The following is a 16348-nucleotide window of genomic DNA, read 5'->3' as shown; positions in this document are numbered from 1 at the left end:
TGAGGCCAAAACACATGCTCTTCATCCTCAGTTCATCTTCATCCTCAGTTCATCTTCATCCTCAGTTCATCTTGTTCTCAGTTATTTCAATAAAACATGCAGTTTTTGAACATTTTAAATTCCTGTTTGTCTTCACTAGATGTGGAGTTGGAGCAGATAGACTTCATAGACAGCTGTGTGGGAGAGGAGGAGGAGGAAGAGGGGAGGAGTCGAGGGGGTGGAGGAGGCGGAGGAGGAGGCGGAGGAGGAGGAGACAGCAGCAGCCTCAGCCATCAGTTCATGGCATACATCGAGAGACGCATCACCAGAGAGGTAGGAGCTCCGCCCACAGGAAGACATGCCTGCGACACATGATCTTTTTAATGTGCAGACGTATCGATGACATCATCTGTTCATCATCCTTTTATTTTGAATGACTTCCTGTCTGTGTGTCCTCAGGGTTCTCCTGTTAAAGCCAGCCTGTCCAGGACGGAGGATACGAGGAGACACAGCAGGTACATACATCAGTCCACATCCACATGCACCTGAACTCACCCGTGTGTCCTCTCACTTCCTGTCTGAACTTCCTGTCTGTCTCCCCGTGTCTCTCAGGAGTGTGGTCGATGGAGTCATAGCGCCCTCTAGCTCCCACAGTCAGGTAACACCTCCTACCTGTCTGACTGAAAACCAGTGAGACAAACTGCAGCCTCAGACTGACTCTCATTGTGTCTGTCTTCCTCTGTCTCCTCCCATCTGTCCTCCTCTGTTTCCTCCTCAGAGAGGAGGTGTTGGTGCAGGAGGTGTGGAGAGGATGAGGAGGGAGGCTCAGCTCGCCGCTCTGAGGTACGACGAGGAGAGACAGAAGAACCGTTCCCTGCAGAGAGACAACGTCAACAGCTACACCAAGGTAGTACTAGTCCAACCTATAACTCACCACTCTAACTAATAACTCATCAGTCTGACTAATAACTCACGGTCGAAACAATAACTCACTAGTATAACTAATAACTCACCAGATTAAACAATAACTCACCAGTCTAACCAATAACTCACTAGTCTAACTAATAACTCACCAGTCTAATCAGTAACTAACCAATCTAACCAGTAACTAACCAGTCTAACCAGTAACTAACTGATCTAACCAATGACTCTCCAGTGTAACCAGTAACTAACCAGTCTAACCAATAACTCACCAGTCTAACCAGTAGCTCACCAGTCTAACTAGTAACTAACCAATAACTAACCAGTCTAATTAATAACTCACCAGTCTAATCAGTAACTAACCAGTCTAACCAGTAACTAACTGATCTAACCAATGACTCTCCAGTGTAACCAGTCTAACCAATAATTCACCAGTCTAACCAGTAACTAACCAGTAACTAACCAGTTTAACCAATAACTCACCAGTCTAACCAGTCCAACCTGTAGGTTTTATTGCAGGTTTTTTTGTAGGTTTGAATTCGGCTCTGAATTCCTGACTGTTGTTGTTTTATAGCACAAAGCAGCTCAGAGTCCAACGAAGTCGAGTCCGGAGACCGAGGTGAGACTCTGGCAGTGTTGGTGTGTCCTGTTGTTGATGTTTTGTATTGTTGATGTTTTGTGTTGTTGATGTTTTATGTTGTTGATGTTTTGTATTGTTGATGTTTTGTGTTGTTGATGTTTTATGTTGTTGATGTTTTGTGTTGTTGATATTTTGTGTTGTTGATGTTTTATGTTGTTGATATTTTGTGTTGTTGATATTTTGTATTGTTGATGTTTTGTGTTGTTGATGTTTTATGTTGTTGATGTTTTGTGTTGTTGATATTTTGTATTGTTGATGTTTTGTGTTGTTGATGTTTTGTGTTGTTGATGTTTTGTGCCGTTGATGTTGTTGATGTTCTCAACTGTTGGTGTTAATGTTTGCGGCCCGGAAGATGATAACGGGGTTGAATCCAGTGAAAACTGACTTTCTGTAACCATAGTAACAGTAGAGCTGGTGTTTGTGGTGGTCCGTCCTTTTTAATTTATTTGAAATGTTGAACTTTCTGCCTCCAGCGGGTTTCAGTCGGAGCTTGTTGCTGTCAGATGTGAATCCAGTCATTCGATGCTTCTTAATATTTGGCTCTGAATTCAGGCCCGAATGAAATCTGCTACGTCTGAAATGTGCTTTAAATCACCAGCTTTTTTAGTTTTTAGCTCCACCCTCTCTTTTTTGGCCACACCTGTCCATCACCACACCTGTCCACCTTCACGTCCTCGTCTGTGTGTCGTTGTTTAATGTGTGTCTGTGATGTTCGTGTGTGTGTGTGTTCAGAACATCTACCCCTCCAGACGCTCCACCCACACAGATGACTCCGCCCTCTTTATGGTAAGAGTTTGGCCCCAACCCCCCAAAACAAATTTACTAACTGATTTACAAAATAAAAGCAGACAGGAATGATTCAGATTTCTGTTTCATCACGAAATACTGCTGACGCCACATATGAGAGCTTATCAAGCTAAAACTCAGCACCGTGTTAATGAGACGGCTCTTATTTTGAAAATGTTCGAGGCATCAAACTACTTCCTGTCTGGTGATTTGACACAAATCTGTTTGGTTCTTCTGATGCAGCATGACGTCACTACAGCATGAACACACCTGTCACTCACTCACTCGTCATCAGCCTGTCCCCTGTCCTCCTGTCACTCACCTTCTGTCCCTCCCTAAACCCTCTCACCTCAGCTGGGATGTTTGGTCCGATCGTTGAGTCTCCTGAGAAGAGGATGCTGCATGTTCCTGCTGTTTTACACGTTTATTTGTTTACTGTTTTGTTTGTTTGTTTGGGAAGGAGTCTGTCTCATGTCACAGCTTTTAGATCTGTAGAACCGGTCCACAGATGGACCAAAGTCCAACTCATATGGCGGCAGGATGTAGGCGACCACGACATGACGTGCGTGACGACGACAGGACGTAATTCGCGAGAACAAAATGTAGACGACCGAAGGACGCAGACGAACGAAAGACGTAGACGACCGAAGGACGCAGACGAACGAAAGACGTAGACGACCGAAGGACGCAGACGAACGAAAGACGCAGACGAACGAAGGACGCAGACGAACGAAGGACGCAGACGAACGAAAGACGCAGACGACCGAAGGACGCAGACGAACGAAAGACGCAGACGACCGAAAGACGCAGACGAACGAAAGACGCAGACGACCGAAGGACGCAGACGAACGAAGGACGCAGACGAACGAAAGACGCAGACGAACGAAGGACGCAGACGAACGAAAGACGCAGACGAACGAAGGACGCAGACGAACGAAAGACGTAGACGAACGAAGGACGCAGACGAACGAAAGACGCAGACGACCGAAGGACGCAGACGAACGAAAGACGCAGACGAACGAAGGACGCAGACGACCGAAAGACGCAGACGAACGAAGGACGCAGACGAACGAAAGACGCAGACGAACGAAAGACGCAGACGAACGAAAGACGCAGACGAACGAAGGACGCAGACGAACGAAGGACGCAGACGAACGAAAGACGCAGACGAACGAAGGACGCAGACGAACGAAAGACGCAGACGAACGAAGGACGCAGACGAACGAAGGACGCAGACGAACGAAAGACGCAGACGAACGAAGGACGCAGACGAACGAAAGACGCAGACGACCGAAAGACGCAGACGAACGAAGGACGCAGACGAACGAAAGACGCAGACGAACGAAGGACGCAGACGACCGAAAGACGCAGACGAACGAAGGACGCAGACGAACGAAGGACGCAGACGAACGAAAGACGCAGACGAACGAAGGACGCAGACGAACGAAAGACGCAGACGAACGAAGGACGCAGACGAACGAAGGACGCAGACGACCGAAAGACGCAGACGAACGAAAGACGCAGACGACCGAAGGACGCAGACGAACGAAGGACGCAGACGAACGAAAGACGCAGACGAACGAAGGACGCAGACGAACGAAGGACGCAGACGAACGAAGGACGCAGACGAACGAAAGACGCAGACGAACGAAGGACGCAGACGACCGAAAGACGCAGACGAACGAAGGACGCAGACGACCGAAAGACGCAGACGAACGAAGGACGCAGACGAACGAAAGACGCAGACGACCGAAGGACGCAGACGAACGAAAGACGCAGACGACCGAAAGACGCAGACGAACGAAGGACGCAGACGAACGAAGGACGCAGACGAACGAAAGACGCAGACGAACGAAGGACGCAGACGAACGAAGGACGCAGACGACCGAAAGACGCAGACGAACGAAAGACGCAGACGACCGAAGGACGCAGACGAACGAAGGACGCAGACGAACGAAAGACGCAGACGAACGAAGGACGCAGACGAACGAAGGACGCAGACGAACGAAGGACGCAGACGAACGAAAGACGCAGACGAACGAAGGACGCAGACGACCGAAAGACGCAGACGAACGAAGGACGCAGACGACCGAAAGACGCAGACGAACGAAGGACGCAGACGAACGAAAGACGCAGACGACCGAAGGACGCAGACGAACGAAAGACGCAGACGAACGAAAGACGCAGACGAACGAAGGACGCAGACGAACGAAGGACGCAGACGAACGAAAGACGCAGACGAACGAAGGACGCAGACGAACGAAAGACGCAGACGAACGAAGGACGCAGACGAACGAAGGACGCAGACGAACGAAGGACGCAGACGAACGAAAGACGCAGACGAACGAAGGACGCAGACGAACGAAAGACGCAGACGACCGAAAGACGCAGACGAACGAAGGACGCAGACGAACGAAGGACGCAGACGACCGAAAGACGCAGACGAACGAAGGACGCAGACGAACGAAGGACGCAGACGAACGAAGGACGCAGACGAACGAAAGACGCAGACGAACGAAGGACGCAGACGAACGAAAGACGCAGACGACCGAAAGACGCAGACGAACGAAGGACGCAGACGAACGAAGGACGCAGACGAACGAAAGACGCAGACGAACGAAGGACGCAGACGAACGAAGGACGCAGACGAACGAAAGACGCAGACGACCGAAAGACGCAGACGAACGAAGGACGCAGACGAACGAAAGACGCAGACGACCGAAGGACGCAGACGACCGAAGGACGCAGACGACCGAAAGACGCAGACGACCGAAGGACGCAGACGAACGAAAGACGCAGACGACCGAAAGACGCAGACGACCGAAGGACGCAGACGACCGAAAGACGCAGACGACCGAAGGACGCAGACGACCGAAAGACGCAGACGACCGAAAGACGCAGACGACCGAAGGACGCAGACGAACGAAAGACGCAGACGAACGAAGGACGCAGACGACCGAAGGACGCAGACGAACGAAAGACGCAGACGAACGAAGGACGCAGACGAACGAAGGACGCAGACGAACGAAAGACGCAGACGAACGAAGGACGCAGACGAACGAAGGACGCAGACGAACGAAAGACGCAGACGAACGAAGGACGCAGACGAACGAAGGACGCAGACGAACGAAGGACGCAGACGAACGAAAGACGCAGACGAACGAAAGACGCAGACGAACGAAAGACGCAGACGACCGAAAGACGCAGACGACCGAAAGACGCGACTGAAAGACGCAGACGACCGAAGTAAACGCGGCATCAGGAACAGATGTGATGTGTGAACAGGATGTCGTCTCCATCAGAGGGGGACCGGATTGAACGTTACACCAGCTGGTGTGTTTAGATCAGCTTCAGTGTTGGATCTTTAAACGTTACAACGAATGATTTAAACCTCTTCATGTTTAATACAAACATTATTTATTAAAGGCGTCATAATGGAAACGAGCTGCAGAGGTAACGTCTTGTATTTTTATTCTGGATCCCAGAAGCAGATGAAACCTCGGCGTGCTCTGTGCATTAACTCTTTCTTCTTCTTCTCTTCATCCTTCATCTTTGTTCTTCCCCCCGTTGACACGTTCTCCTCAGTTTGTTCCTTCTTGTTTTTTATTTTTCATCTCCTTATCTTCGTCCTCTCTTTTCTCCGTCTGTCAGTGTGTTTTGGTGTTTGAGATCGACTTTGACACAAACACGATAAAGAGGCGACCTGGTTCACACAGACAGGTGACACAGCAGGTTTCTACGAGGGTCCATCCATAAGTTGGTGTCGGTTCCTGTTGAACGCAGCGCAGTGCTGCACACGGAGGACCAACAACCTTCAGGACGTATTCAGAGTCTCTTGATTAACACGTAAACGTGACCGCTGGCACTTCGACATCAGTGATGTCACTGCGGACCTGAAACTGGAGCAGAGAAACATCCGATTTTGGGGAACAAAATCTTCAACTCGCTCGCCTCCAGCCGAGTGTTTCTGAGCCCATGCAGTGATTTCCACTCCAGAATAGTGTGTTTTTAATGCAGTGCTGCCTGAGGGCCCGAAGATCACCACCATCCAATATTGGTTTCCAGCCTTTCCCTCGCATCAGATTTTTTGTCAAATTTTCGGAGAGCACTTACAGCGCGTTGACAACGAGACGAGGAGAAGCCCGTTGCCATGGCGCCACAGTTCGGGCGGTTTGTGTTCTTTTGGTTTCAAAAGACGCAGGAACAGACAGGAAACTGAAACAAAGTGACAAAGACGGAAGATAAATACAGCAGGGAGGGAAGGACAGCGAGGGACAGGTGAAACTAATCAGGGGGCGGGGCCAACAATTATACAGAGGACAGGAAGCCAAACAAGACAGACAATCAAACGGGAAGAACAAAACCCAGACTGACCTGAAGACTATGAAGCAGAAAAGAAGTCCGAAACCACAACAGAACCTCAGAAGGTCCCGGTGGAACTCTGTGTTGACAGTCTGACTTTGGGGAACAAATTCACGGTGACACAAAAAAAAACAACCTGCTGTCTCCTGACCAAGAAACCCTAGCCCTGATTCTGTATTGGAGATCACTGCTTGGGCTCAAAAACACTGAGCGGGCTCAATGAAGATTTTCTGTATCCCAAAAATTGGACCCAAAATCTGATGTTTCTCTGCTCCAGTTTCAGGTTTCCATGGTAACATCACAGATGTTCTCGGTAACGTGTGGAACTCAGGTTGATGTTGATCAAGAGACGACTCTGAATACGTCCTGATGAAGGTTGTTGATCCTCCTGCATCTCTGCGCTGCGTTCAACAGGAACCGACTGAGCGTATTGATCGACACTCGTATCACATCCGCTGAGTATTAATCTGATATCAGTGATCTGCTTGACGTCGTCCACACAGACGTGCTGCTGGATAAAACAAGCGCACACAGTTGGTGGACGTGTCGTGTGGTCAATCTGTGGATGTTCTCGGTTCTAAACTACAACATCACAACAGTGACGTCACATCCCAGTTATCTGAATTATTTCAGGGCCTCCGTTGTGTTTTTTTTATTCTCCTCCTGAGTTTTTTATTTTTTTATTTTCTGTTTGAGTTTAAATCTCCATCTTTTTGTTTCGGCCACTTCCTGTCTCCTTCTCCGTGTCAGTCTGTGGCTGCAGCGTCTGTAGACGGCTGTCGTTCTCACGCCTCTGACAGCGCCGCCTCCTGTCTGCTGCAGGTACTGCGACCTGCCTGCTGCTCTGTCTGAATGTCACCGTGTTCTGCTGTATTGCTTTACATCCTGTGTGTTTGTCTCGTGGCCACTTGAATCTTTAAAGAAGACTTGTTGTTATTTTTACGAGGATGTTCATGTGAGAAACGTGGCTTAAAAACATGCGTAGCAGAACCACAGAACCTGAGTCCACATGTTTCTTTACAAGTCAGAACAGACATAAATATAGTGTGTTGGACATTTAATTTCCAGCTGAGGACCAGCTGAGGCGTGTCCAGGTGTGTCCAGGTGTTCTTCAGGTGTGTAACTGTCATGTCTTGTGTCTCAGCAGGGGGAGGAGAGAGCTGCACTGTCTCCTACAGGTAAGACCAGACTGAAACACGCCCCAGATGTTCACCTTGTTCTCACTTTTTCCAGATTCATTCTGACTCGGCCCTCTTGGTTTTTTTTCCAGCCAATCAGTCGCCTTCTTACCCCGGTACAGGGGGCGTGGCCTCCTGTCGGACGGCCAGCGTGAGACCTGAGAGCTTCCTGTATCGCCTCGGCCAGAAAGAGGAGAAGAGGAAAGGTGAGGTGTTGCCAGGCGACGGAGGTGTTGACAGGCAACCCTCACCGGTCAGGTGTATCTGACAGTTGTTCCCTCTCCGTCCTCCAGGTGACGCTGCTGCTGCCGCTGCTCCTCAGAGCCAGGAGGAGGTTCCTGCTTCGCCTCCTCTGGTCGGAGAAGATGCTGAGGTGGTGGAGCAGCTCAGAAAGGTGCGTACCTCCACCTGGACACACCTCTATGTCCTCCGGAGGTTCACAGGTGACGAGACCGTCTCTCTATGTCTGTTTGTCCAGAACATCGAGGCTCGTCTCAAGGTGTCGTTGCCTAGCGACCTGGGAGCAGCTCTGACGGACGGGGTGGTGCTGTGTCACCTGGCCAATCACGTGAGGCCACGATCCGTTCCCAGCATCCACGTCCCCTCCCCCGCCGTGGTGAGTGACTCTGATCCATCAGCTGTTGATGAGCAGTGACGACTGATGTGTTGATCCTGCTGATAACGTCCCACTGTTCCTGCAGCCTAAACTCACCATGGCCAAATGTCGACGAAACGTAGAGAACTTCCTGGAGGCGTGTCGCCGGATCGGAGTTCCCCAGGTAACACACCTGAGTGACAGGTTTCTCACCACCAACAGAGTAAATGCATGAACGATGTTAAAACTAGTCGGTGAAGCTTCTCGACTAACAACTTCCTTTCTTCTCTTCATCTTCCCGCCTTTCATTAATCCTCTTCTTCTTCTGTCCGTCTCGCTCCTGTTGTCCTTCACCGTGTCCATCTCACCCACACAAACACACTCAGGAGCGTCTCTGCTCCGTCGGGGAGGTCCTGGAGGGAAAGGGAGGCGGGGTTTATGTGACGGTGGGCGTGTTGCTCTCTATGTCCCCGCCCATAATCAGCCCCTCCCCTCAGGTCCAGTTGGCCGGCTTCGCCCTCTTTTACCTGTCCGTCATGTCGGTGCTGTGTGCCATCTACGTGCACTTGGCGCCGAATGTCTGAAGTCCACCTGCCGACTCCACACAAAGACGAACCACACGTCTCACATCCCAAGAGATTTATTTATTCCACTTATATCCTGCTCTAAATGTCTCCGTGTTCCACCGTTACCCTGTAATGAAGTAAAATTCACAGCACAACATTTACTGTAGGTCAACACTTGAAGGTGATGAAGTCTGGAGCCTGAGGAGCCGTCGCTCCGGGGTTCGTCCACCTGTTATGGACTCCGGTGGACAGGGTTCATATCAGAAGACATGGAGGTCGGACGCCCTCTGAACCGACTCTTTGTTAAGACGAAGGAGCAGCGGTTCCCCTCACCTGGTCTCCGAGGTTGATTCCAGAAACCCTCCAAAGGAAACTCCTTCTGTTCTCTTGTATCTGCGACCTCGTTTTGAGTTGCTGCTCAAAGTTCAGACCAAAGTTGTTTGAAGCATCAATGCATCCTGTTACCTGTCCTGGCAGGTCCACCTTCCCGGGGGATCCCCAGGTCTTCTAGATGGGACCTCTCCGGTCTGTTCTCGGTCTGTCCCTGCGTCCACTCGGTGGGATAGTCATAGAAAACCTCCACAGGGAGGCGTCCAGGAGACTCCTGGTCAGATGTCCAAACTAACCTGGAATGTTCACGGTCCCGTCGGTTTCCTGAGCTCCCACATGACTTTGGTTTTGTATCCACAATCTTATTCTTCCGGTCACGACCTCGCGATCACCGTGACTTTAATCACGTCTTGGTCCGTCCATATCCTGCTGTCCATCTGCCGAGCGACGTCCTACAGCCCCTCCGGGGGAACCGAACCAGAAGGGCTGTACATGTCCTGGTCCTCCTCGCTGTCCGTCATCAGTTGAACGTGCCGGGATAGGCTGAGATGTTTGAATGCCTTCAGCAGATGGTCTCAGACTTAGAGGATAAGGACTTTGTCTTGACTTGCCAGTAGCCAGAAAAACGGCCAAGAACTCGGTGAGCATCGTGGACGTGATAGATGCAGGTTGGTGTGTCGGATAGTTTTGCCTTTTTGCTGTGACTTCATGAAGACACTTTGCACACAAACCATTGGACCATCAGGACAGACGCTGTCCATCACTGATAGCACCGTCACCAATCTAAAGTAACGACCGTCCGTCCAGGTTACAGTTCCTTCCTTCCCAGACCACCTGCTGTCTGCTTTGTGCGGTTCATATCTATGAAACATAGTTCTGGACCCTGTGGTTGGGTTTCCATGACATCTTATCAGCCCCCCCCCCCCTCCGACCCCCGTGCCTTATGTGTGGCTGTCTGTCTGAGTGTGTTTTCTACTGTTTGTAAAGTGGTTCAGAGCCCCGGTCAGAAACCTTCCGTCCTGGTCGGACATGTTTGCCTGAGAAGAAGTTCTGAGCGCCAAAAATCAGTGTTTCCACTCGTAGTCTTCCTCGATGAGCGTCGTCACTGCGGACAGTCGTTCCTTCATCTGAAATCTAAGTGTGGAACCTTCAGTCACTCACAGTCCGATCATGTGACACCATGAAATAACAAGTGCAGCCTTTGAGGTTAAATCACCTGATGTTTCATGAGCCACTCGGTCCAAACGCTGACATCGATCAGCTGAAGTTATTGATCCAATTGGAGGTTCTTTGCTGCCTCCGATGACCGAACCGCAACATCTCTACGTACGAGTTGAACTCGTTCGCCCTCTTTCCTTTTGGCTGTCAGGATGCGTCATGGCCTCGTGTGCCTCAGAGAACTACAGATGGAACAGCAGACACCTTCAACTGGACCAACAGGAAACTGATTTCGACAGCCCACCAACCTTCACAGCGGTCTGTCGGTGGCGTCATCGCTTTATCTCGTGTTCAGCACCGCTACTTCCTTCGTTGTCTGTTGCACTGACGTCATACCAAAGACTGAAAGTGATCGTGGTTCTGGTTCAGAAGCACCTTGGAGGCTGTAAAGTTCCTGCAGTGGATACAGACTCACCGTTTCTTTGACGGGATTGTGGTGGCGACTGAACTGGTTCCAGCTTCGATCCCGTTGAAACAGTTAAACCTTGAAATGAAGGGAAAACACTGAAACTTCACTTTGATGGCGCCTAATTTTTATAAGAGGAAGAGTGAGGATGATGATGTGCTGAGTGTTCTTCACAGACCGTGTGCCTCTGCTCTGTCCTGATGTTGGAGAATGCTGTTCCCTCTGAGCTCCATCAATAAAGTCAATGGAAACAGCTGGACTTGCTTTGTGTCTCTTTACCACTGATGCAGATTATTAGAACCTGGTTCCTCTCTGGACTCTCTGAGATCCTCTGTGGACTCTCTGAGGTCCTCTGTGGACTCTCTGAGGTCCTCTGTGGACTCTCTGAGGTCCTCTGTGGACTCTCTGAGGTCCTCTCTGGACTCTCTGAGATCCTCTGTGGACTCTCTGAGGTCCTCTCTGGACTCTCTGAGGTCCTCTGTGAACTCTCTGAGGTCCTCTGTGGACTCTCTGAGATCCTCTGTGGACTCTCTGAGGTCCTCTCTGGACTCTCTGAGGTCCTCTCTGGACTCTCTGAGATCCTCTGTGGACTCTCTGAGGTCCTCTCTGGACTCTCTGAGATCCTCTGTGGACTCTCTGAGGTCCTCTCTGGACTCTCTGAGATCCTCTGTGGACTCTCTGAGATCCTCTGTGGACTCTCTGAGGTCCTCTCTGGACTCTCTGAGGTCCTCTGTGGACTCTCTGAGGTCCTCTCTGGACTCTCTGAGGTCCTCTGTGAACTCTCTGAGGTCCTCTGTGGACTCTCTGAGATCCTCTGTGGACTCTCTGAGGTCCTCTCTGGACTCTCTGAGGTCCTCTCTGGACTCTCTGAGATCCTCTGTGGACTCTCTGAGATCCTCTGTGGACTCTCTGAGGTCCTCTCTGGACTCTCTGAGGTCCTCTCTGGACTCTCTGAGGTCCTCTGTGGACTCTCTGAGGTCCTCTCTGGACTCTCTGAGATCCTCTGTGGACTCTCTGAGGTCCTCTCTGGACTCTCTGAGGTCCTCTCTGGACTCTCTGAGGTCCTCTCTGGACTCTCTGAGATCCTCTGTGGACTCTCTGAGATCCTCTGTGGACTCTCTGAGGTCCTCTCTGGACTCTCTGAGGTCCTCTCTGGACTCTCTGAGGTCTTTTGTGGACCAACTATTTTGAAGCTTCACGTGACACATTTATTTCAGGATGACAGAAATCTTCTTTTTTTTTTAAATAAAGTCAGTAAGTGTATTTTCTGATGAAGACCATGAGATTGTGAAAGCTGTGGAAGGAAGCTCCGCCTCTCACTTCTTTCTGCTTTTCCCTGTTTCTCCATTGCTTCTGTTTTTTTCCATTGACGTTGCTGCTCCTTGTTTTTACCTTTGTGTTGCAATGGTTACAGTTATTTTGTTTGTTCATTTAATTTGCCATCCGTTGACCCACCTTTCCGTTGTCCCCCCCCCACCCCTTCGCTGTGCGTCTTCTTCTGTGGTGTCTGTGCAGAGTGAGTTGTGTCTTCCTCTTCACATCCTGGAGGAGCGAGGGCTCCCCCAGGTGGCCGGGACCGTCGGCGCCCTGCTCGACCTGGCCCCGCCCCGGCACACCGTCACCACGACAACATCATCAACCGCACCCGGACCCTCCGTCACCATATAGACAACACCTCCGCCGCCACCATGCGTGCCCGGTCGGCCTCCTGCGTGGAACCGCCGGCTTCACGCTGCTGATTATAAATGCAGATTACATGTTGGTCCCCGACCAATCGGAGCTCGCTGTCTTCACGACCTGCGAGATGTCATCAGGAAACAGGAATGTAAACAAGCGATGGCGTCGGACGTTCGCGTATAAACGGGCGGAAGCGGCGACTGTGGACGTGTCGCCATGGTTACAGTCTCTGCTCCTTTTCAACGTAAGTGAGACGTGGAAGCCGTCGAATGTACGGAGGACCGTTTCAGTCCAAAGATAATAAACGGGAAGAAAAGTTTGTCGCCATTTTTATAATAAAATTAACGATAAAAGAATAAAACGGTTGACTTACACGATTCAAAAACTTTTTAGAAGTTTATTAAAAATCAAATTACTTTTGTTATCTCATAAACAGCCTCAAACAAGCCAAAGTTACAAATCCATTATGATATAAAAAGTTCAATTTTTTTATATATAGAGTCAAATTTGGATAAAGAGTGAAAAGTTTCAAATTAAACTTAAAAGATTTTCTTCTGTAAATTTGACTTAATTAAAAAGTAGAATTTTTGGAAAAAAAAAGTATCTTAGTTTTTGATCTGGAAGAACTTTTTTTTTTTCATTCAACGTTCTTTATAATCACGGCAAACTTTTCTTCTTTCCGTTTCGTCGCTGACAGAAATGTCCTCCCATACGTACGTCTCCCCGACAGGTTCGTGTCTCTCGTCGTCTGTCGTCACGGCGATAAAACCATCACGTGAGTCTGAGCGTAACGTTACAGTTAAAACCAAAAGGTGTCGATCTGACGGAGACGTGAACGGAGCTGCACGGGAACACGTCGCTGAGCTCGCTGCAGGTTTCTGTTCTCAGGTTTCAGAACATTAAACCGGTCACGAGTCCAACGAACAGCTGATTTCTGATTTCAAACCAATTCGATCAATAAAACTTGTTTAGAGACTTAATTAGCAATTAATCCACAGTTTGGTGATGTTAATATTTTGTTTTTTATCGTTTTTTGTAAAGAAGCATTAAATGCACCTGCTGCTGGGGGCGGAGCCTCTGTTAACTTCCTGTTAAACAGGTGTGTGTGCCGACTGATTCATCTGCAGATTATTTTACATGTTTTGTCTGTAAAATAGTTGAAAACATGTCGTCGTAGTTTCCTGCTTCACAGCGAGAAATCTTCACGTCCGAGAATCTGAGACCAGAAAATGTTTTAAAACAACTGAAACCACGAATCAGTTAATATTCAGTGAATCTTTAGATTATTGATTATGAAGATCAGGACGAGTGATCAAAGTATTTTTCATTTAATCAATAACTTGATCAAATTAAGTCCTTTCATAGTAGTTTTGATAAATAATAACATTATGATTGATCTGATGGTTTAATATTCAGATAAACCAACTAATCATCGCTAATCTTTGATTTTATTTATTGATTGATTGATTGATTGATTGATTGACCACCCTGTGAAAACAAAAAACTGGAAATCAAAGACAAAATTATATCGGTAGAAAATAAACAGGTATTAAATATTCTAATCAAAACATTCTCCAGTATTGATAACGAGTCAGCGGGACCTTTTTAAATAAAGCTAACAAAGCTAAATGCTAATACTGCTTAAATCCGAAAAAGATAGTTTATACTGCCTCATCGCTGATAAACACTAACATACTTTATATATTTAAACATACTTTATATATTTAAATTACATTAACGTAGCTCACTGCTAATGGTAGCCAATATTGATAGAATAGGTTTTGAGCTGACGCTAACACGTGTTGTATGAACAAACAATAATCCTGCTTGGTTTGAGTTTACGCTCATTTAGCTCGCTGTAACTTAGCTGACGTAAATCTGCGTGATTTTAAATTTGAATTTTTGATAAAAATCGGTTCAGATTTTCAGTTTAAAATGAGAACATGCTAACGGGTTACGTTAGCTAACGCTATGAAAACTAGTTTGGGGACAAAGTTTACAAAAAAAAGAAACAAGTCTTGTTTGTAACTTTAGCTCACTTAGCTCATTGCTAACAACATGTGACTGTTCAGGCCTGTTTGAAGGGTTAACCCTAACCTGTTTGAAGGTCCACTAACGTAGCACCGTGCTAACAGTAACCAGCAGGTTAACAGACTCAGAACTCACCTAGCTACAAACATTAGCCGTCATGTAGCAGTAAAGGTGAATGTTAGCTAACACTACGAACATAAATCTAAAGTTACGCTAGCAGCTCCAAAGCTAACGGAGCTAACGAGTTTTAATTTAAAGGTAAAAGTCTGTTTGGACACTGATGTAGCTTCATGCTAACAGGCTAATGAAGGACGTCCAGCTGTTTTTAACGTCTCCGTCATTTCAAAACACGGTTTGTTCACCGATTGGTCGAGGCCGGAGGTCCTCGTGTGATTGGACGACGGCGGTCAGGTGGCATCTGTTGCATGCTGGGACATTTTTCACGTTGAAAAGGTGACCTGACGTTTGTGTACAAATATAATCTTGTAAATATCTACATATATGGACATATTCTGTATATGAAGGCTGACCCCGCGCGTTGCCATGACGATGGAGTTACTCAAGAGTTTGCAGTCACCAAGGCAACGCCTGCGTTTTAAAGGAGGAATTCCACCCAAACAACAAAGTCCTTTTCTCCTCCTGTCACTTTCACGCAGCACTTTTATTTTGAAAGGATCCCGAGAAAAAAACTCCAGCAGCCAAACGGAAAATAAACAAACTCACAGAAACACATTAAATCATAAAAAAATTGCGACGAAAGAAAAACATGTTAACGCCATGATATGAAAATATAACTGATAAAAGTAGTAAAACGCGTTTTAATGTCAGACGAGTTGTCAAAATAAACGTTTTGGTGTTCTGGAGCTTTCAGCCGTGACGACCGGAGACGCCAGGAAACACCGGAGCTGCTTGTTTGTTTATTTGTTTACGTCTTTCATCAGTTACCTGTTTACAGGAGGAGAAACGACTTCACTTTTAATTTAAATTTAAGGACACTTTATATCTGCATGTTTTGATGAGCAATGCGTTCAGGTGCCGCGGGACATCAGCACGCCACCAACACTAAACCACAGAACCTGCGGCTTCCCTGTCGTTCCTGGTTGACCTGAACGCAGCATCACTTTCAGCTTGAAAACACTTCTGTCCTGAACTGAGACTGCCAGGCTGAGGCCACGCCCCCCTCCGCCCGTCCTCCCACCTCCACCAATCAGAGGGCAGGAAGACTTCCCCGAGACCGGAATCACCGGGAGCTCAGAGGAGACGGATCCGGAGTGAATCTGGTTTCAGCTGGTTCACACCAGTTTCAGGAGTTTTGATTGACAGGTTGTGCTGTCCAATCTTGTCCGTGTCTTCAACGGACAGGTGAGCGCAAAGGTGAGCCGGTTCAGAGGACAACGAAGACGTTCATGTTGTACAGACGTTTTATGTTTCTCTTGTTTGTGTTTGTCTTCCGGCGGTGACGGGGTCACGTGACAGACGTGGCGGGTCACGTGACGCGGTGTCTCGTGGATTTAAAGGACGTTCCACCGTTTTTAAAGGAAGACAAACTCACAGCTTTTTAGGGGTTTTTTCACTTTAATTTCATTTTTGCTGAAAACTGTATAAAAGATTTGAACGCGGCTGTTTGAAGAGGTCAATAAATAAATATTTAAAATTTGA

At 48.2% G+C, this 16348-nt stretch overlaps 1 protein-coding gene across 12 annotated transcripts in view; it reads left to right on the top strand.

Moving 5' to 3' along the window:
* lrch3 (leucine-rich repeats and calponin homology (CH) domain containing 3) overlaps positions 1 to 16348 on the top strand; it is a 22708-nt gene extending 6360 nt beyond the window's left edge. The window contains exons 9-22 of one of the 12 annotated variants that reach the window (XM_069173097.1): positions 140 to 312; positions 439 to 494; positions 592 to 637; positions 758 to 886; positions 1475 to 1519; positions 2273 to 2326; positions 5978 to 6046; positions 7439 to 7510; positions 7833 to 7866; positions 7959 to 8072; positions 8160 to 8260; positions 8345 to 8482; positions 8568 to 8645; positions 12497 to 16348. In XM_069173097.1, the coding sequence (XP_069029198.1) occupies positions 140 to 312; positions 439 to 494; positions 592 to 637; positions 758 to 886; positions 1475 to 1519; positions 2273 to 2326; positions 5978 to 6046; positions 7439 to 7510; positions 7833 to 7866; positions 7959 to 8072; positions 8160 to 8260; positions 8345 to 8482; positions 8568 to 8645; positions 12497 to 12649 (1262 nt within the window). In that variant the 3' untranslated portion in view covers positions 12650 to 16348. The other 11 variants (XM_069173095.1, XM_069173096.1, XM_069173103.1 and 8 more) reach the window with 11 other exon arrangements.

The sequence above is a fragment of the Embiotoca jacksoni genome, unplaced genomic scaffold (genome assembly GCF_022577435.1).
Source record: "Embiotoca jacksoni isolate LCO1_2020_lvr unplaced genomic scaffold, fEmbJac1.0.p SCAF_58, whole genome shotgun sequence".
Classification (NCBI taxonomy): domain Eukaryota; kingdom Metazoa; phylum Chordata; class Actinopteri; family Embiotocidae; genus Embiotoca; species Embiotoca jacksoni.
Note: the sequence above shows the minus strand (reverse complement) of the source record. Positions and strands in the feature narration are given on the sequence as shown.